This window comes from Patiria miniata, unplaced genomic scaffold (assembly GCF_015706575.1).
Source record: "Patiria miniata isolate m_02_andy unplaced genomic scaffold, ASM1570657v1 HiC_scaffold_7, whole genome shotgun sequence".
In the NCBI taxonomy this organism is placed as follows: domain Eukaryota; kingdom Metazoa; phylum Echinodermata; class Asteroidea; order Valvatida; family Asterinidae; genus Patiria; species Patiria miniata.
The window spans coordinates 7038649-7060990 of NW_024037074.1; the positions used below are offsets into that span (position 1 = coordinate 7038649).

General features: G+C 39.6%; 2 protein-coding genes across 4 annotated transcripts in view; one reads left to right on the forward strand and one right to left on the reverse strand.

Annotated features, from left to right (window-relative positions):
- LOC119745454 overlaps nt 1-15332 on the reverse strand; it is a 47341-nt gene extending 32009 nt beyond the window's left edge. Inside the window, exon 1 of one of the 2 annotated variants that reach the window (XM_038221805.1) lies at nt 15215-15332. Coding sequence is in view for 1 of the 2 variants with exons in the window: in XM_038221804.1 (XP_038077732.1) it covers nt 9217-9516 (300 nt within the window). In the remaining variant the exon portion in view is untranslated. Of the gene's footprint in view, nt 1-9216; nt 9841-15214 lie in introns of those variants that run through there. The other variant, XM_038221804.1, reaches the window with a different exon arrangement.
- LOC119745456 (leucine-, glutamate- and lysine-rich protein 1-like) lies at nt 10671-22229 on the forward strand. Of its 2 annotated transcripts, none has more exons than XM_038221807.1 (15): nt 10671-10791; nt 12026-12201; nt 13147-13280; nt 13422-13541; nt 13681-13856; nt 13974-14159; nt 14461-14542; nt 15316-15433; nt 15992-16155; nt 16651-16744; nt 17068-17154; nt 17299-17376; nt 18077-18242; nt 19736-19869; nt 20698-21096. In XM_038221807.1, the coding sequence occupies exons 2-15, from the start codon at nt 12049-12051 to the stop codon at nt 21094-21096; spliced, it is 2091 nt and encodes a 696-aa protein (XP_038077735.1). In that variant the 5' UTR covers nt 10671-10791; nt 12026-12048. The 2 variants fall into 2 exon arrangements, with proteins under 2 accessions (XP_038077735.1, XP_038077734.1); XM_038221806.1 differs by having other exon boundaries at nt 10677-10804; nt 20698-22229.
- The last annotated feature ends 113 nt before the right edge of the window (nt 22230-22342 follow it).

The following is a 22342-nucleotide window of genomic DNA, read 5'->3' on the forward strand; positions in this document are numbered from 1 at the left end:
GCTTGGGAGGGGCTCAAATTTGAAAAAAAAAGGTGATATGTCTGTTATATGTAATTATGCATGCTTACAAACTACATTGGAAAAAAAAAGCTTTTCGTAAATACGTAAGTACCAGATATCACTCTAAATGAGCAAAACTACATAATGAATTTTTGCTTCACCATATTTTTAGGAGTTGTCACAATCTGACCAATATCTTTAGTTTCCTTTCTTAAAATTTGTTTTTCCTTATCACTGAAATTATCTGTAGTTTAAGACTTACATGTTACTCTATACAGTTTTTTTTACAATAAAGGTAAATTTATCATATGGATAAACTTAACTTTCAACCAACATACATGTATTTGTGATTTCAATGTTATTTCAAGTCTGCCTTCAAATACTCAGATACTACAGCAACTCATATGGTATTTTAATATATTTCTCAATTTTACAACTTGTTTATTAAATCCAGGGAATAATGTGAGGAATATTGTGACCTATCCTGATCTTTGCTCGACCCAACAACTCATCAAGATCGCGCCTAGCCTCCAACTGTGAAATCTCTGGGTGTAACGCAACGAGACGTGAGGCATCCAATGGAATACCAGCATGTCAGCATTGACAAGGCATAACGTAATGACTTGATGAATCCAATATTCCAGCAACCAGACCCCCTCCCGGCTTCTGATATGACCGATGGCCCGAATGACGCGATCTTGCGTCAGATGTCAAATGATATATCAGGAGTTTGGATTTTGGAAAGGCTCTCCGAGGATTTGAGTCAAGTCATCATATGGATACATAGATGTAGGCCTATAGGCTTATATTTAAAAAATTCAGATGACAAAAAAAAGTTTAGTGGATTATTTTCACACATGTACAGTGTATCACAAACCCAAACATTTAGGCCTACTTGGTCCAAAAACACACCCGGATCAGAAGGTAAATTTATTTCAAAACATCTTGAGGATATTCTTTTGAATTTTTTTTATCAAATTGATTTTTAAAATCATCATCAATTTAAATGGAAGACACTTTCTTACACTTGATAAGGGGATAATCCTAAATTTGAGGGGTCATATTACGAACCATATATCCACTCCATTAAAGGGAATATACAACATTTGCAAACATTGGAAAACAAAACTACAACATTTTTACGAAATAGCTTACTAGGATGTTGGTAAATGAAAGTCTAATGCATCCTGTAAAATTATGGCACCTGGGGTGAAGTCATTTCCAAGAAAAGTGGTATTTTGTATAAATTTCCAACGGTGGTCGGCCAACCACCGTTGGAAAAACCTAACTATTTTTCAACTACTGCTCCAAATTTACCATTTTTTTCAGTCCAAATTTTGTTTGCTATTGGTTACATGTTCATGAACGGGTGCAGGCCAGCTAGACTGGTTTCCTTACCATACAATTTTCCGGCATCTATAAATTGATTCATTTCATCTTTTGTGGAGTCAGGGAACCAGACTACTTGAACATTTTTGTTTTTCTTGGTTTTTCCAGGATTTTCGAACACAAAACTTCAAACTTGGCAGTGTAACAATATTTGATCTATTATACTAACCCCTCAAATAGTTCATTTCTGAAAATAACAGCAAAATCCAATGATGTACATTCCCTTTAACTGTTTTAAAACCACAGATATTAATAGGAACAGTATTTCAAACATGTATCCTGACCTAAGCTTGAAGGTAAATATTTCACAAGGTCAGGTATCCTACTATCATCCCTGAGTGAAAGCTCCTGTGGTGAATGATTGCCAGGAGCAAGCGATCTGCTTGAGTTTCACCTTGGCCTAATGCACAGGGGGTGAGGATAATTGGTGGGCTGATTAAATGGCTGATGTTGCCTGATCCTGAATGACATACAAAGCCAATACAGTCAAACCCTGAAAAGAAGAGCACTGTTTCAACATCTTGCTTGTGACATAGAGCATGGAGGAAGGAATCCTTGCTCTATGCTTGTGACAAGGAACTGTTGGGCTCCAAGTCTTTATGTTTCTGTGTTTTCATTTGTTTGTCATACTGAGTGATAATACAAGGTACCTGTTATAACAAGGTAATTTGTCAAGTCCCAAGGACCTTGTTATAAAGGTGTTCCACTGTATGTTGAACAACAGCATTTCAAAGGGTGACTGTATTGACTGTTCATGTACAACTGACCATGGAGGAATCCTCCATGAACTGAGGTAGTGTGCAAGTATTCAGCACACTCAGCCAACACACAGACATAAATGGATACATGTACATGTACCGTACATGTACAGTAGGTGTGAATTGTGCCAGTACACGTTAATGTGTAAATTTATGTGCCTACCGGTACTTTTGATTATGAAGACTTGAATTTAATGAAAAAGGCTCTTGTGTGTGAATGTGATGGATGCAGGTTACAGAATGTTGCCATGAGTTATTGTTCTCTTGGGAAAGATGGTTGGGTGGAAGGGGGGGGGGGGAGGGATACATGCTTGGATTCATGCATTCTAAAGAAAGACATCCTACATGTAGTGTTTTACACAGTTGCAGAAAGTTTATCTTGTTAAGAAGGCTAGAAATACAACTTAAAACATTTTATTTAAGGCAACAAGTTGAGCCAGGCCATGCCTCTTGGATACTGTGCATACAGGTATGAACTCTACGTTAGTAAGCACACAATACCAGACAACGAGAGGATGACCACTCATTGTTGCATTGTTGACAATTCACTACAGACATGAGTCACAGGAACACATCAGACAGTGCAGATGTTTAAAGCCATCACTTTGAACATTACTGAACACAACTGTGACAACTTAATGGTTCAACCTGGCAGTGAAATTAGGGAGAACTGGAACTGACAATAGGAGAGTCAGGTTGGCGTAGCGGTACTTTCCTCGCCTTCCACTGCTGTGACCCGGGTTCGAATCCCGCCTGGGCCAATATGTGGATTGGGTTTTCAGTCCCTAGTACCTGATTCCGTGGGTTTTCCTCAGAATATTCTTCTGGGCTTTTCCTCCCACCTCTAAAACTGTAATTTCTTCTCATTGTCTTCTCTCCACAGGTTTCTTCAGGCTTGCGAGCTACAGTGCATAGGGCACTTTTGAGGAATCCTTGGTTTCATTACCAGAAATGATTTATAATAATAATAATAATAATAATTATTCATGAACTGGGTTTGAATCCAATTTGAGGCCAACGTTTCCATCGATTCCAAAGTATGACTTGTCAGGGGTTTTTCCTCCAGTTTGTACAATTACACATTTCCTGGACAATTGCTCCACACAAATCAAATTTTTTATTTCAAGCCACTGACTAATAGTGCCACACAGACAATGCCCTCAGATTAGGGTGGGGGGGGGAGAGAGTGCTTTTTGGGGGTAATTTTTTTTCTAAGTCCCACGATTTTACCTTGGTGATTATGTATGTGGCCTTTTTTCGAGCAGTATATTACAGGTATAAGTGGCACCACCAATGCCAAAATAGTTCGCCCCCTCAAAAAAACCTCCAATTTTTTTCCGCGGCCAAATATTTTGGGCAACATTTTTTGAAAAAAAATGTGAGCCCCCCCCAACCAAATCCTGGGTGCGCCACTGCACCCCACGTTGGGGTAGGGTAAATGGATAAACACAGCTCTTTCAGGACAAGCTATGTATACACATGTAGCTCTACATTTTGCAAAGTGCACGTCGTACTTTTATCAATGCTTTTTCCAAGCTTATCCAACCAGCTTTGTACGTGGCATTGAACCACCGTTCATGCACAGCATGCACCATCAATACCCTCCGATTCAAAACCCGTCTCAGTTTCTGCTCTTTCCTCTCAAGTCCTCCGCCGTCAACCAATCCAACGATAGCATGAGGTCCTTGACAGCCCGGCAGGCCTTATAGAAACAAAATGACTCACTAGGCCCGGTTGGGGAAAAGGAACTGAAACCCTAAACTCAATCTCACACTAGGAGAGGACAGTACCTGATGAGAATGTGAAAATGGTATAAAGATTCGAGTACGCTGCTCGTATCTCCAGGTTCATGAATATCCACGGCAACTGTTTTGGTACACGTTAACGATTTGACCCTTGGGATATAGACAGGTGGGGAATCATTTCTTGATTTAGAGGTGTTCTGCAGTCATCAGGTTACATGCTTCATTGGTTGAAGATTTCAATGTGTTTTTCAATTTGTATGCAAACTGTAGGCCTATTTAGTTAATGAACAAAACCAAAACTACTTACAGGTATTGATTTGTAAACTTCAGATTTTGTTTCATATACGGTACACTTTATATTGAAAGCGTAACATTTCTCTGATATTCCTTAGCTTATACTGACTGTAAAATTGACAACTAATGCACAAAAGGTCTACTCAATCCCATCCCAGCAGTGCAAAAAAACTGCCCTCTAAAATGGCCACTATGCAAAATGTCTATCGCTAATTGAATGTACCTGTTGTGCCCATTCTTGAAAATCACGCATTCTCGAGAATGGGCATGCACATTCTTGAGAATGTGCAACTGGATCCTTGCTCAATCTTGGCAAAAAATAACTCTTCCAGATTGAGCGCACATTCTCGAGAATGCGCGACAAGATAACGGTCTTGTCGATGCCGAGCACCGGCTGCGCTTGGCAAGTCTAGCTGAATCCCCGTTCACTGATTCTCAATAATTATACTGTTGCAACGCAAGGCGCTGAAAAGTAGAGTGGATATGATAAGTAAAGGCGTATTAATATGGGGGGGGGGGGGCCGGGAAAATATAAGAGACATAATAATACTAGTGCAAAGAATTCTGATTTTTGGAATAATAAAAGCGGGGGGGGGGGGGGGGGGGGGGACGTAAAAATGAAGAATGTGAAGAATGAGAATGAATACTGCGACATCCCATGGTGCTAATGCTATTTCCCATTTAAATTGCCACCAATTTATTGTTCACATCCCACCATAACGTCGCAGAGCTGGATTCTATCTAGTCAAAAGAGCAATTTTGGCAGCTTCTGGACATCGTTTTTTTTCGTGGCACGCATATGATACATGCAGGGACTTGTAACTTGTCTAGCCTAAACAAAGCACTTCCCAGACTAGTTCCCAGTCCTCCGTTATTACAAAACTTTTCATAGTGGGCAGAAAAAAGCATAGCACATTTTCTTTCCTCTTTATATGAATTGTTTCCCTTTTAACCGCTATACAATTCATTTAACATAATTATGTCGTGCAATGTTTGTTAAGATTGGGCAAAATTCATAAATTGTGCACGTGATATTCCCACCCAATCTTAAGAATGAGCGCTCATTCTTAAGAACGCGTGCTCGTTCTTAAGAATGGGCGCTCATTCTTAAGAATGCGCGCCCATTCTCGAGAATGTGCATGCCCATTCTCAAGAATGCGTGATTTTCAAGAATGGGCACAACATACCCAGTACTTCTGACACCTTAATTATACATGTACAGGTCCAAGAATAAGTTGGAAGTGAATTGGATATAAGGCCAAAAAAAAATAGTCGGTCTCTGGTCAGACCGAAGTTCCAGAATTGATGCGGCGACGCGGGTTTTTTTTTTTTTTTGGTGGCTTTTTTTTTTTCAAGCTTGTATTGTACAGACAAAGTGGGTACTATTTTGCTTTTTTGTGTCCTCATTATACATGTACATTGGTGTCCTCCATAATTTGCCTTGGTGCCCTTTATCATTTGCCTTGGTGCAATTTCCCCATTCCTTGGTGCTCCTTGGTACAACAATTTGAGGAGGCGCAGCAATAGAGGGCGCTGTTGTAGCTTCCGTGTTAATTTGAAGAAGAAAAAAGGTTGACGCGCATGATTAAAAACAACGCGCACGCTGACCAGAGACCGAGTATTTTTTTTTTGGCCTAACACTGGTGCCTGCAAAATGCACAGGGGTTGAGCGACACCTGCCATGGTGCCATATACAGCTTGATATTGTGTGAAGAAGAAATGAATAAATAATACTTCAACAGATGGTCAACTGGGACTAGTGTAACTGGGGCATTGTGAGAGAAACTATCCAAGCATGATAAAACTCTAGACCAGGATAGAAAAGTGTATGTATACATTACATAGCCTACTAAGAAACTTGGTAATTGGTATCATAGGCCTACATCATTTGTAAATTTTACATTTTCTGTATTGAAGTACAGTGTACACCTAGTCCGAAAATTTGGGACTCTCAATACTGTGTATGAGTATACACCTTGCATGCCTGTGATCTCTATGTCTATCATCATGAATTCAGAGAAATAAATAAAACTGTTATATGCCCTAACAAGACCACAATCCATTCCCAACTAAAGTTTTCTACATGTAGTTGGAACACTTCAGTCCTGATGATTTGAAAATCACAGGTTAAAAAAAGCACACCTGGATTTTTTTAGGCGTGTGATTTTTCTAGGCGTGTGATTTTCTAGGCGAGTTATTTTGCTAGGTGTGTGATTCTAAGGTCAAGCTGGGATATATTTCATAATATTCATCTTGGTTTACAATAAAGGCTTTCTTTCTCTTCACTGACATACTTTATTTTTCACAAATTATGAAGTAAAATTATGCTGTAAATGTATGCCGAGGTGTGCGGTACTGAGGGATTCAGGCATGCGATTATTTGCACTTCTCGGGAAACTTTTAGGCGTGTGATGGCGTGGGGGTGCGATGGCACGCCTCAAAACAGAAGGACTGCACTTTTGTTGGGACTGTCCAAGTTGGGACATTCCTAACTAAATTTGGGACCACTGGTCTGGCTGGGGTGCAAAAACACCACTAATTTTATTGATTTATTTTGGGTTAAGAGCAACATGAGAACTTGGCAGATGGCCAGAAATTATGCTCTACGTCCTCTATAGTCAAGATTTTCATCGGATCTTAAAGTATACAGAATATGTTTTTCTCATCACTTCCTGATTTAATATAAACGTGTTTGTTCGTGTGCATTAAAATAACACATATTTTCAAGAGTGTGAAATATTTTTAAAAAGTGTTAAATAATTGAACTGAACACTAAAAGAATAATTAGCTTATCAAAGAGAATGGGCCACTAACACAGTATACAAAGTTCACCTGTTTATTATTACAGGACGGTTTGGGAAATTTTCAGATGTAGGAACGGAAGGATTTTCGATAAAATTGGAACTAAGCAGGATATGAGAGTTCATTAAACGTAACACATCCTTCCCTTGGGCAAAACATTGCTGATAACAAAAATCTGAAAAAGTTGAAGCAAAGTAAGGCCTTCAGAAAGGTCCTTTATTAAAATACAGTAATCCAGCTTGACCCCATTAAAATCCTTTAATTCAAGAGGTGTCAATGGGACTTTTAGCAATCATGAACGTGTGGCTTTACCAGTAAGTGCAGATATAGGCCCTATACTGAACATTCAATCTTTTTTAAGCATAGAATAGCACAACAGACACGCTGTTCTTGTACAAAATAAACCAAGCCGGAAATCTGGATCTCGAGCAAAACATCTGCGAACAAAGAGCTATGGACTGACCATTGGTGGGATCAAGGCATCTGCTAGTATTGATCAGGGTTCATCTTTGTCCCAGATTACCACGCTTAATACTTTGCAGAGGGGTGTACAATGGGTTGTACAGGCGTACATGTACATGAATTATATGCCGTGTAATCCAGGAAATGACAAACATGAAAAATTGAGTTGGTGTTTATGACTTGGCAAAGTATGTACTGTTGCGTATTATGTACAATGTACAATGAACGTTAACATATTGATGAAAATAAGTGTAGGCTATGGAGCGCAAATTAGCTGGTGTAGAATTAACGTGCATCATCAGCTTCTTGGAACTTTAGAGAAGTGGGAATCACATTTCAGGCTTGAAAATGCAAATGAGTAGCAAACGGGTAATGTTGGGATATGATTTTTCAACAAAAATGTGAATTTTATGTCACACACTTTAAATTTTCAAATGGCCAAAGTTCATTATGCCTTTCCATTTGTTGATAGTAAACTAAATTTAGGTAAGAAAATGTCCTTTAAAATCAGGTGTTTATTTTAACTGAGGTCACTGAAAGTTTTAAAAATCTTGTTTTTTTATTTTTAAAAATCAAAATTGAAGATACTATACTAGACAGCTTAACATCTCATTTACTGGTATGATACGAGAACAATGACGAAATATTTTTGTCCGCAAATTCACTATGCACACAAATATGGTGTACATATGGGCACCAAAAAAAATTCTATGAATTTGAGCATTGAACAGCTGGTGCATAAAATGGGCCATAGTTGTTGATCGCTGAAGCGTGACATTATTGCACAATGGAGCATGGATGGACGCCTTGCTATGGGAACAAAGGGCAGGATTCCCTAGGGCACGTGGTTTACGAACCTTGGCTGTTTTTGATACTTCTTTGTTGCGATTATATCAGGTTTACGTGAAATTTGATGTGTTTGTGCTAACTTGGTTCATTTGGGAACAACGAGAGTAAATAAAAGTGCTGGGGTTAAAACATCTTATGATATTCATGAGGTCATGTATGGGTGCCGTTTGTTTGGCTGATTCTTTGACTTTTAATAATGTGATTGTGAAAGTAAACAAGCTTTGTTCGGTGAAAGCCATCATAAATTCACTCATACGCACCTTTTAAAATGCACCGTTGAAGAAAACGATCACTTCATAAATTTATACTTTTAAATAAAAATAATAAAGCATGTTATTTTTATGAGTACGCATTTAGTAGAAGACTGAAATGCTTAAATTCAACTTTATCAACAAAGATCTAGATCTATGCAGATTGCAAAAATGTGTAACAGTTGTTAAACTTTAATAAATAGACATTTTAAAAATAAGTCCATTTAATAGTAGGGCACCAGTAGGCCTACATGTACATTATAGATCTTATAATGAAATATCCGGGATTTTTTTTCAGAGCTACAACACACACTTTTAAGTGTAGGACTAGTATTAAGTTATTATTAAAAAAATAAATAAACATATTAATGCAATAAAATTAGTTAAGGCCTACTACTACTACAAGTCGTAGTAGTAGGCCCTACTGTGCGGAAAAAAACTGTGGTTAATTGAGGAATAAACGTAGAACCAATTATTAATATTGTGGCTTTTAATAATCGAAACGATTCTTTAAAAACTATATTAAAAAACACTTTTACATACAATCACTTAACTAATTTGTAAAATAGCCAAAGTAGCACCGTGTTTAACTCATATATCTTCGGATTTTAATAAAAGTAATACAAATCCAATCAACTAATTTATAAAAATCAAAGTCTTACTCACCTCACATGCTTTAATCACCCCTTTCGAACTCCACTCCTCCGCGAAATCTCCGCCGCAGTTTTGTCCGGCAGCGCCCGCCGCGCCTGAGCGTGGGCCGCCCGGTGAAGGCACGGGGCTTCCTCGTAGTCTCATCCCCGCAATGCTGTCAGGATCGGGCTCAGAACCATGCGAAGAGCTCGAACTCGAAGCGTCGCTCAACAATCGGGCCCTCCGTTCTAAATAACTGGCTCTCTTTTTGCCGGATAAAAGGAGCCTACTCTCTTCCTCTGTGGCCACTCTGCTTCCTCTGCCGTTGAACATGATGGTAGCGGTTTGGAAACAGGGGAAATACTAAAGTCAAAGTTCTACCAAAGTTCGATCATCCTGTTGTCCTTTTCAACTAGCATGACTAGCTTCGCATTGGCGCTGGCAGGCGTGCACTGCACACTGCACGCAATGCATCATGCATACTGTAATACTGCAGCCGCATCACGAACGTACTAAATTCCCCAGCGGATTTTGTTGTCTTACGTCACTTCCGGAATCCCACTCTCCGCCACTTATCAAATATAACTTGTAGTTGATGGCAACCGATGCGGCCGCGCAAGTGTACTCTATTTTTGTTGCCAGAAACTACACGATAAACAACAGATGGGGGTTGAAAGTAGGTCATAAACATCGGTCCTACTAAAGCGCGTCAACAAGCGTCAACAAGCGTCAACAAGCGTCAACAAGTTTTAGTAGTCGTTAAGTGCGCGTCAACAAATTTTTTATAGGCTTTTGAACAATAAAAACAGCTTTATATGGTAGAAAAAGCAATAATGAACATCTTCTGTATATCAATTAAAGTTAAAATTACTTAAAAAGTGGTTTTCCAGCACGAAATCTACGACGGGTTTTTCGGTTTAGTATTGGCCGCCATCTTGTTTGAGATCTACATACTACGCATGCGTGGAGTGTATCATTCACACATAGGGGTTTCTTTATACTATACGCTTTGCGAAACCTCGTTTGGTTTTTGCATTGGGATTTTTTGGCAGACATTGTGAACCGTGTCAGTCGGCATATTTTTCAAATAATTAGCCAAGTACCGTGACCAAGTTTTGCATAATTTATAATTGAAAAAAAAAATAGTTGTCCTAATTTCTTAATAAACGAGGTATCGCTAAGCATATCGTATAAAGAAACCCCTATGCGTGAATGGTACACTCCACGCATGCGTAGTATGTAGATCTCAAACAAGATGGCGGCCAATACTAAACCGAAAAACTCGTCGTAGATTTCGCGCTGGAAATCCACTTTTTAAGTAATTTTAACTTCAATTGATATGCAGAAGATGTTCATTATTGCTTTTTCTACCATATAAAGCTGTTTTTATTGTTCAAAGGCCTATAAAAAATTTGTTGACGCGCACTTAACGACTACTAAAACTTGTTGACGCTTGTTGACGCTTGTTGACGCGCTTTAGTAGGACCCATAAACATAGGTCATAACAACTTCCTTGGATTCAAAATGGCGGCCTCCAGTGCGGTATAAACTGTCTAGTTTCGGCGGAATTGCGGGGGAAAATTCAAGGAGATCAGACTTATGCAGTTGGTAACAGAGGATTGTAATTAATCATGCTTCTTTTTCTGTATTTATTAAGGTCAAAATGGGCCGTTCTGTACAGCATTCCTTGCCAAATAATGAGGATCAACCTCAACTTGAACTTTGAAGTTCACGACACAAAAAAAATGAACGAGCGTCGGTATTTTTTCTTTCGCAGTGGCTATTGTTACGGCAGCTGTAACGCCATTTTCAGCTGCTTCGTTATGGCATCGTCTGGTCCTGACCTTGGACCTGGTGGAAAATGTCAGGATCTTTGACTGTTGGAACCAGACTGTCATTTAACTGAGTTTGGACCTTATTTCGCTTTAAAAAAAAATTCTCCAAAGCTACGGATTACGAAAAGAAATCTACTTAAATATAAAGAACGATTTGATTAAAAACATGAAAGTAAAGAAAACAATGCACTATTTAAAAAAAACAAAATGAGCAGCGCGCTAGCGCGGTAGCGAATTTGAACCCAGATCCCCAGTATAGTAGTCAAACGTACAACTATAACAAATCGAGCTTTCGAAGCATTCTGGTTGGACGGGTAGTTCTAAATAATTATAGATGCACAATGGTGATTTTACAATACCGTAATGGCGTAAAGATAGCAGTTGAAAAATGCTATCATTACGGCTACCGTGCCACTACGTTGGGTTTTTTGTGCATAATTGTTAAGACACTCCTGTGAGAAGATGTTTGGTTAAAAAAAAAACCGATTTGGTTGGTTGTGAACCTGACGTTCCGATCAGTGTGCTCTGATTGTCATCAGGAGAAACTCCAACGTTGAATATGTCCGACATTTATTGAACCAAATGGTTCTCGGACTTTACTTCCCTTAAGAAAAATCTTTCAGAGCCATGAATAAAAAAAAAAATTAGTTTAAAAAAATAGGATTTGATTTACACTACAGTAAAGTAAAAAAATACACTAGGGCATTCAAAATGCACATTTATCCTATCATCTCAATTGCTGTGGGACTTTAAAACCACATATAGATTGGCAATGTTATGTTGCCATTCTGTAACTATAACAAAGTTAGCTGTTGAAAACTTGTTACGGCTTCTATAAAAATAGTCACTTTGTTTTTATTTGGGAGTTAGCCAAGGTAGTTCAATACATGCAAGTTCTTGACATCATTCCCATTCATTATGATGTCCTTGGCAGGTTTAACTTAGTTTCTGATAGACTTTTCCTCACTTACTGACTGCCACATTTCCACTTTCTTGTTCCCATAAAGATTAAAGAAACCAATGACCAAGGATGAAAAACGAGGATGAGAAAGTCATTGAGCGTCTTCCCTTGGAGCACCCCCTCCCAGAGGAGATTCAGAAGATGGAGAAAGATGAGACGGTCTGTCAGTTTTGTGGCGTCAGTTATCTGATCCATCGAGAAGTCAAGGCATTGGAGGATCAGGTCAGTTGAGGGCATGGTAAAAGTTATTGGCCCCCCCCCAAAAAAAAATATGTCCGCCCCCGAAAAAATTCAAATGCCAAACAAATCTTCCATGAATTAACAAAAATTAAACAATTATTTGTACAAGGAATGAATGTTTGTGAGCGCAATGGTAACTTTAATTTCATGAGGTGACAGAATTGCCTTGTGGAATGGAACATTCCATCTGACATCTCATGAAACTATTCTTTCCATGGCAGGAATGTGAAACATTCATTATTTGTTTTATAGAGTACTGAAGTGAATACATCACACGCACAATTATGTGTGTATAAAGACATAAGCGCGTGATTCAGCCTGTGAACCAACACGTGCATACTCCATTCGTTTCCACTACACTTCCCGATTCAAAATGACGTCACACTTAGGTACTCTATACAACACCTGAATAAATGCTCGTCATCTGATTGGTCAAATCGAGCCACCAAAACTATGACTGTGCAATGGAACTTCCGTTAACCATGGACTGGAACTTTTGTTTTTGCCGTGCTGCCGCGCAGTACATCTGGACAAAATAATTCAATGGTGATCAACGACCCACCAATCAGATAACGGAGATTTATTCAGGCGTTGTATAAACCACAATAAATAAAGACAGTCCAAGCATAATCCAGAAATGGAAAGTGAATGGTACACAAGGCGTAACATTTAAATTTATTTCCTAATGGACTTTTTCTGTTTTACTTTGTTTTTGATTGACTCACTGGGAAGCATTGTTTTCAAACTCGCACTGAATATTAGTAGTCTCGTTAATACCTGCTTTACAAACCCAAAACTGGCAAAGAGCTTCTGCTATAAAGTAACAGTAAATTTATGTTCTTGTGAAATTGGACTTCCATCCCCCAGCAAATACTTTCTCTCCATAATCTAGCTGAAGCACAATGTATCTTATTTATTGCATAATAGCTTGAAAAGGTACGTGAGGAGTTGGCGCGATATGAAGGCAGTGAAGAGCGAGAACAGAAACTCAAGGATGAGTTGGAGAAAACCAGGAAAGAGAAGGATGCTGCCATCTTCACAACCCAAGAACGTGACAAATCGTAAGGAAGACATAAATCGTCTCTCACCATTTTAGCTTACAAACACAATGTATACAATTACGTGAAGTGTGTGCTGAATTAAACTAGTGTAGATGACATCATCAACATGTTCATTCATAAATTGTGCACATTTTTCTGTAGTATCCAAGGTTTAATGGAGGAGGTAGATCATAAAAACACGGAGCTGAAAGAGTTGGCAGAATCCAAGAAGACTCTTCAAAGTAGACTTGAGGAGGAAGAGGAAACTTCAGAAAAACTGAGGTAAGTTTTAATTATAACATCGAGTAATATTTTTATATTAGTAATAACAGTTCACATGCAGTCAAAATTCCACCAACTTTATACAACATGAGCCTTAAAACACGGAGATATTAAATCATTTTGGTTTTATCTCTTTCAGGAAGCAGCAAGAATTCTGGAAGACGAGATTACCCAGCGTCAATTCGGCTGTTCAGCAACAGAGATCTGAGCTGCAGAACATCCACACTTTCATTCATCAAATGGGGAAAATTGTGACGGAATCATCCAATAAGCTGAGGCATACTGTCCAGACAGTGTGCTCACAAGAAGCTAATGGTAACTTGCAGTTTCCTCAAAAAACAATTTGTGTAAGACAAAAGAAGTCCGTAAGGTGTAAACTCGATGAAAGTTTGTACATACATACAGTGAGCCTCTTTCTTCCTTCACTTGTAGTTATTGTGAGACTAAAAGACGAAGTATCCAGACTTGAAGAAGAGAGAACCTCTTGGCAGAACGGCCAGGGTGGCATGGAGAGAAATCTAAGGAATGCCCGGGCAGAGGTGGAGAGACTTACGCAAGTTGAGGGACAACTCAAACAGAAGGAGCAGAAATGCTTACAACTCACGTCACAGATAGAGAGTAAGGAGCCAGTTTTATCCTCATTTATTACATCCGAATCTATACAGTGGTTAAAACACTGAAATCAGTTTCCAAGCACAGCATCTCAGTGATTGCCCCCCCAAAAATTGCAAGCTACCTTAGGTTAGTTTTGTACCCAAGCCCTTCTGCTTGCTTGTGCAGCGGGCCGACGTTGACCTTGAACCTTTTACAGCAGCAGCACGGCAATCAATGACATCCATTTTCAGATGTCATTGATGACATCTTCGCATTTTGTTGCATAACACTGTCAAACGGCATATTGTACATCTTTAATTGTCAGGATTAGAAACGGAATTGAATGAAGCTACTACGAAGCAAAGAACGTTGAGCACCGAGGCAGCCGAACTCAGAGGATTACTGAAGTAAGCTTCACTCTAATTTCATTTTTGGAAACTTTTCCTGTTATTATATCAATGCGCTCCTCCAAATAGAATCCATGCGAGGACAAGGAACAGAGGTTAGCGCTGCTATGAAGTATACAGTCTTGCACGCATCATGCGATTGTCCTTAGGAGTGACACACTGCTTTATAATAAGCCATTTGCGAGTTAAATCTGAATTAAGTTTGGAACGCTGACTTAATCCAATGCGTTGCACTTTTAACTTTGCATTCTCCCGACCAAAAAGACTGTTACTATATCATGTGATTCAAGGCAAGCCTTATGCCAGCAACCCCCAGCTCTGGTATGGTCTGGTGACTATGTGCCATTCTCACCCATTGTGAACGATGTATTGGTGGTGAGCGTCTCTTACATAACTATGCAAGAGCTTGCCCTGAATCATGTGATTAGCAACAGTGTCTTTGGTCTGGAGAATTCAAAGTTAATATGTGCCAAGCATTCTGAGCAAGTCAGTGTACCAGATGTTTTTCAAATTTAAATCTCAAAGGGTGTAGGTCACTCGCAAGTCACTTATCAATATTCAACTACAGACATTGAGATTGTACAAATGCAACCTGCGAATTACTATTTATGCTTGATCTATCCAAAAGTTAGTAATTTTACGTATTTACATTAACTGTGAAGAGTCACTCACCCGTACTTGGAGGTTTCCCTACCTGGTGGCACCGTCAGTTCCCAATGTCAGGTTGATAAATCTTAAATCCAAATATCCATCTCTCTATTTTTGTGACACAGGAGCAAGACACAGGAGGTAGAGGACCAGCAGACACAGCAGAGAAGAAAGGAACAGATCTCTGAACAGCTGTCCTCCAAACTGCAGCACGAACTCAAACAGAAGAGCAGTGAACTGCAGGTGAGCAGAAATCTCTCCTTGAATCAAAGGGTTTCCATGGTCATCTGAAGTCTTCCATGTAATTCAGCTTGGATTGTTTCTGAGATGAATTGAAAAAATGAAGATCTTTGTAATCCACAGTGTCACTTGAACCTTACACTGATGAAAATATATGCCAACTATAGCAAACCCAATCTTTGTGAGAATGAATAGTTAATGGCTTTATACTGTTTTTAGTAACAGCAGAGAATTTCTTTTTCCTACGGTAAGGTTGCATTCTGGCTTACTGTTTTTGAACAACAGGTGAAACAGCAGTTTTATTTTCATAACAGGTGCAGAAATACATTTTAAGATGTTTAACATAGGAAGCTTTTTCTTTTGACTAGATTTACAGCAGTTAACATATGCGATAGAAACCATCAAAGACACCACAAAAGAAATCTTGAACTTGGAAAATCAAATCTTTTATGATTCATTGCCAGAGACCAAACACACTCTTTTTGCTTGATTATAAAATTAGGATTTCCAAAACGCACAGTCAAACTGATACTGAAATTTGATGCATGATATTCTTTTCAGTCGGCACTGGCTGACTACCGCAGGCTGGAGCAGCGTGTCCGTGACAAGGAGAGAGCGGAGGAAGAGATCCAACGACAGGCGACACTGTCCATGGGAGAGACGGATCAGATACGACAAGCCTTGATGAGGAGCCAGGAGGAATGTAATGCACTCAAGACGGAAAGGTAAAAGTTCTTGCCAAAAATAAAAGCTCTTTTACACTACCAAAAATCTGTGTTTGACCAAGTCGTGTCCAAGGATTTTGGTAGTCCCTTAAACACTGCCAAAACTTTAACGGGGCTCTTAGATTGGACTTGTGCTCTACATCAGCACAATTCAGCTATGATTTGGACCAAGGTTAAGAGGCATTACTCATGTAAAATGGAAAAGTATGGCTCACCAGTGTCCAAATAATCTGCTCAAGGTAGACAAAGTGAAAAGGCCAAAATACTTTCCTGGTTACTGTTCTCTAGACAGGTTTTAGGAGCATGGGCTACCCCACCCCAAACTTTCACCACATATTGTAATAAGTTAGCTTTATTGAAGATACCATGAAGTAAAAGTATTCAATCAAATTAAATTTCTACTCAAAATCTACCTCTGGTCTGTGACTTTCACACTAAGTAGCAGTTAGGTTTTGTTGTTGTTGTCTGTTTCAAAAGTATTTTTGCTTTTGTCAGGGAACTCATGATATCCTCTCATCAGAATCGCATTGAGCAACTCCGAGAAAGCTTCAAGCAGAAACTCATAGATGCTGAAAGATGGCCATCCAAGGTTTGTAAAGCAGATGTCTCAGTCGTGTCCAAGTACCATTGAAGCTAAGGGATAACTTGCCATAGCCATTTACTTAATACTGAATTCAGACACGGCCTTGCATTATTGAAATTCAGTGCAAACAAGTTTTTAACAGAGTGGATCGACAAAACTCTGACATGTGTTCCTTACGCATTGCTATGATGCAAAACTGGGAATTGGGCAGGGGTTATGGCTAAATCTGCAGTGTTCCGTTGTATCACCTGTTGCAATTCGACTGTACGTTGTTCAGACCTTTTTACAGTGGAATTCATGTACATTGGGGATTTTTTTTCTGTTTGCAGATGGATGACACGTTGCAGAAGGAGAGAACAAGACACGCTCAAGAAATGCAAGAGATGGAAGCAAAGATGAAAGAAGCCTTCCGAATAGTACGAAAATATTGATTAGATTTTCCATAGTTCTCTGGGCAACTAACTTTTTCAAAATTAAATTGTGAAATTTTGTTGACTCCAGCCCTTTCATCCCGTGGAACCATTCTTGCCTAACTCTGATGATTTGTATCCCTTTCTAAGGAGTTGGATATCGAGAAACAGAGGCATCAAGAGCTGACCGATAAATACAAGGTGGAATTCCAAGAGAAAGAGAACAAGGTAAAATTCAAAATTCTGGCAACTTTTGGTGCTGAAATGGCTGTTACATTGAGGTTTCTGCCTGAAATGACATCACACTGTTGCTCATGAATATGAAAATTTGCATAAGCATAAACAAAAAAAATGCACCAAAATGGGAAAATGGCAAAACGAAAATTGAAAATAGGGTAAAATGGTAAACAGGTGCATTTTCAAAGATTGCATTAAAAAAAATTACATTGCATTGGCCTTTCAAGTCACAAGGTACTTCACAAGTCCAGTCACAAGTAACAGTAGATGAACAATTGAACAGCTTTGAGTTCACTTAGGATTGCGACTTATGATTGTCTTGTGAGGACTTATGATCCATCTTGTCTATGACAGTGTTGGATAAGTGACATAAGAATGTTCATTTTCCTGTTAGTAAAGGAACTCGGCACAGATTGAGTCGTTTTTTGGGAACTTTCATTTGGAGATTCAGGCCAAAATAGGGCCACTTCATCACATCACTTCATCACATTTCTTGGTGATCGGACTTCCATAATTTTTAAACTAAAGATGGTACCAGCATGCGGTTTTCACAGCAGTAATGCTGAGATTGTGCTCTTTTCAAATCTGTAAAAAAAAAAAAAAAAATTACCAGGGTCGACAAGCGACTCATTTAGCTTGATTGCATCACATATATATGCTCATAATCAGTTTTGGCTCTTTTAAAATTTAGTTCAAAGCTGAGTTACGGAGTCTCAGCTCACGACATAAGTCTGAGCTAAGCCAACTCGAGAAACAGGTGTCGTCCCTCAAGACGCAGGCATCGACTGGTGAGGAGTCACTTAGGAGAGAGGTTCAGGGCCTGAAAGCAGTCATTGGGGACCTGGAGAACAGACTTGGTGAGTAAGACAAGGAGAGTAGAGAGTAAGATTGAGATTGGAGGGGATACTACTAATATTAATTGTAGTGCTCATATAGCGCTTTCCATCGTATCAATTATTACCCCTTTCATCAGGCCATGAGACCACGTGGCAGCCGATATCAGTGCTCAATCGGTCTTCGACCCTCACAGGTACCCATTTATACCAATTGTAGTTAAGTGTCTTACCCAAGGGCACAAACACCATGTTCCTGGCAGGATTCGAACCCACGCACCATCGTGCATAAAGTCAAACACCGTAACCACTGGACCATGGCGCTCTACAGAGGTACTGAGGTTGAGGGCAATTATTTTCAAGACACACCTTAAACCTTTGACTGCAGAATTTATGTACAAAATATAATGAATAACTTGGAGATTTTTCCCCATTGCTTCTGTCTGCAAAGGCGTGGTTCTGTGCTAATTTTAAAGTACAGTTGAACAGAAATACATCTATTAAAAAATATGTGGATAAGATGGGTTTGATAAATGCGTTGAGGAAAATTTGGCTCTTTGGGATATTTTCAGTTTCAGGTATCCATCCTCTTCATCTCTTTGCATTGTTTGAAATCAATTTCCTTTTTAATTGCTAACACTTTTGATTTTTTGTTCTCTTACAATATTTTCAACTTATATGTTATATTCCAACCAATAAAACTCCTTTTCCTGCGTTGGATGTCCGCAAACCTCTGGAAAAAAAAAGTTTTTATGTTGGGCACAAACAGATCGCTTTGCGAGCAGACTGGCTCCCGGTCCATACATTATTGATACTGATTGTGGGGCGGGAACCAGTCAACCACGCGAGAACAGAATTATTGTCTGGAAGCCAATATTTTGAAATTGTAAAGTAATAATTCATTAACTAGACGTGGGCCGATTTTCTTCCGATCGATGTCTCATTCAAAAGTGAAAAACTATTTTAGAACTAGAAAAATAGAAATTTTTAAAAGGAATGTATTTTTCGGGATGAAACTCAAAAATAGCACGGGGAATTAGTGCCTTCAACCTACTGGCTTATACGTTATATGGGGGGGGCCCTGTGGTCCAATGGTTACGGTGTTCGACTCGTGTGCCGTGGTACATGGGTTTGAATCCTGACGAGGAACATGATCCTTGTGCTCTTGAGCAAAGCACTTTACTGTTATTGCTTTGTCCTTCGGATGGGATGTAAAGCCGTAGGTCACGTGTGTTTTGTAATGCACGTTACAAAACCCAGTAACACTTATCGCTAAGAGAAAGGGTTTCCCCCGGTGTTTCTGGCAGTGGCTGCAATATGCGCCGCAGCACCTTGCAAACCCTTATAAGGTGCTACATAATGGGTCCCACATTTCTCATAAACTTTATTTACCTGTCTTTGAAAATAGACATCATTACCAGCGCCTTGAGTACCTAATTGTTGGTAGATACGTGCGCTATATAAGACTCCGGTATTATTATTATTACTTTGTTATTCCAATTTTTTTTATGATTTAGGTAAGGCAGGATCTGAGAGCGATGAATTAGTGGCTAGCCTGAAGGCTGAGCTGAGGGAAGCTGAGCAGGACCTCATGTCCAGCAGAGATGAGAGCCGAGTAATAGAGGACACATTGGCACAGTCAAAGGAAGAGGTACAAATCTGACTTGCTGTTTATTGAAATAAACAAGGGGGACGAACCTGTGTTTACAGGAACGGAGTGCCCATCTCTCTTTCATTAGCGATTGGGCCAGACTCATATGCTGCTGTGGGGGGATCGCCACACCTCCTCCACAGCAAGTCTGTTACCTTCCCAGCATTGAATAATACCGGTACCCATTTAACGCCTGGGTTGAGAGGAGTAATTGAGGTAAAACGCCTTACTCAAGGGCACAACACGCATGGCCATGGCGGGGCTCGAACCCACAATCTCACGATCATGAATCCTATGCTCTACCGCTAGACCACACGTGCCCAAATTAAACAAAATAAATCCAAATACTGGACTTGAGTTACGTTTTGTCCGACACGGTCGGACTTTGTCAGGCAACTGATGACCTGGTAGATTGGTCACATGTCTACATGCCTCTTTTATTTGCTGTCTCTCTGTATCATTGATTTGCATTGTATGGTTACTAGTTTTTTCATGTCAATTTGAAGAAGAAAAAAATAAGGAAGAATATCGCCACAATGACCATGACCACTGTTCAACATCTGACTGACAGATTTGTGCAGTAGAAAGACTTTTTTTCCTGGTTGTATGTTTGACTTCTCAGTTGTGATTCTTAAATATTTTCTTAATTTCCTGTCCTTCTGTCATCATTGTATTTCTTTTTGTAGAATGACTTTCTGAATTTTGTAGCCTGATTTAGCTCCATCTTTGTGGTCCAGTTTGTTAGTTTCAGCTCGCAGTTGTATCCACTTTCCAATCATTTTCCTGTCATTCCTGTCATCTGATGTTCTGCTTTTGCTCCATCCTCAGATACTCTTTCTACAAGAAACTGTCCGTCGAGAGTGCGAAGAGCGTTTTGAGCTGACAGAATCCCTCAGCGAGGCCAGGGAGCAGCTGTTAGCCTACCAGCGTCACGGCACCCTCGCCGGTACCCTCACCGGTACCCCTCGGCCTGCCTCAAGCACCAAGTCACACAAGTCCGACTCCAGTTTCGGCGCGACTCGTAAATCCAGCACCGGGTCCATGCCGCCTGGGCAGGGTCAGAAGCATGGGGCGGGCCAGGCACCTGCTTCTCCTAATAAGATAGCTTCCAGTAGTATCAATATTGGGTTTAATGCGGGGCAGGCCAAGCCACCTGCTAGTCGGCCGAGGGATGGGAGTATGTCAGACAGTAGACAGAGGATTGCTGCTGCTATCGGCAGAAGGTAGTAGGAATAGTTGATCTATTCAAGACATGGAAAGGGTTGTTGATGATGAGGATTTGTCAAAACGTGTGACAGGGTCGTTTCAGATGGCATGTGAACTTCAATCAAGTACAGTGATTTAACCAAAGCTCAGCTGACTGTGAGCGAACGCTGGTAGGTCCCGTGTGTTGTATAAGGCCTAACGCACGTAAAAGAGCCCAGTAACGCTTATCGCTAAGAGAAGGGGTTCGCCCCGGTGTTTCAGGCAGGAAGGATGTGTATGCATCAAGTTGGTGTGATGTTCCCCCGGGATGCTTTGCCGACTATATGATACAGATACAGATACAGATGTTTGGATTAGTGTATTAAATATTTGGGACAAACCTCCCAATGCTGGTAATTTCATGAACACTATATACGAATTTGTGGGTTCGTGGGTTTGTGAAAACTTGTAGGTTTGAACTTATGAGGTTCGAGTCCCACCGAGTAAGCTTGTGAATATTTTCGCACAAGCCGTCAGTCAACACTTGGGTTTAACCCAACATTAAATCCAGTTTAGATTGCCACATTATAAGGGGGAATTACAAGCAGGTATTGTGGAAAATTATTCCCACTAAAATACCACCAAATTTTCAAAAGGTAACTGAGGTGACTAAGGTACTTTTAATGAAAATTGTATATTCCATCCAACTACCAATTACCGTCCAAAAATTGTTTTAATTATTAAAATAGTATTTTGACTACTTCACTGTGCATGCCTTGTTTTTAATTTTGTAATATTGAAATATTGTAATATTTTTTTAATGGAAGTCTCCTATGTTTTACTAAAGGCAATTGCTAAAAAATATACCGTCCTTTTCCCCCTTTTTTTATTACCTTTGTATAACATCAGTTTGTATTTGAATGTGAAAAGGAACAGGAAGACAGGTTGCTGGTTTTCAGACATTTACTATAGTACAAAAAAGTCCTCAATACTTTGTACAGAAAGATCTAGAAATATGACAGTATTTTTACATCTTAGTTTATTCATTCTTGAGAAAGATAGTGTGCCTCCAATTTCCAGTTGTTTTGCAGTTGTTTAATTGTACATGTTTAAGGTTGACTGTATATATTTGGTAAAGATAATTAATATAAATAAATTATATTTGGAAACCAGATATTTTCTCTGTATCAGTTGTCCTTAAGTTTTGGGTGGGGTGTGAGTGGGTGGGGGGTGTGTGTGTGGGTGGGGGCGTGGGTGGGGGTGTGGGTGGTTGGGTGGGTGGGCGAGA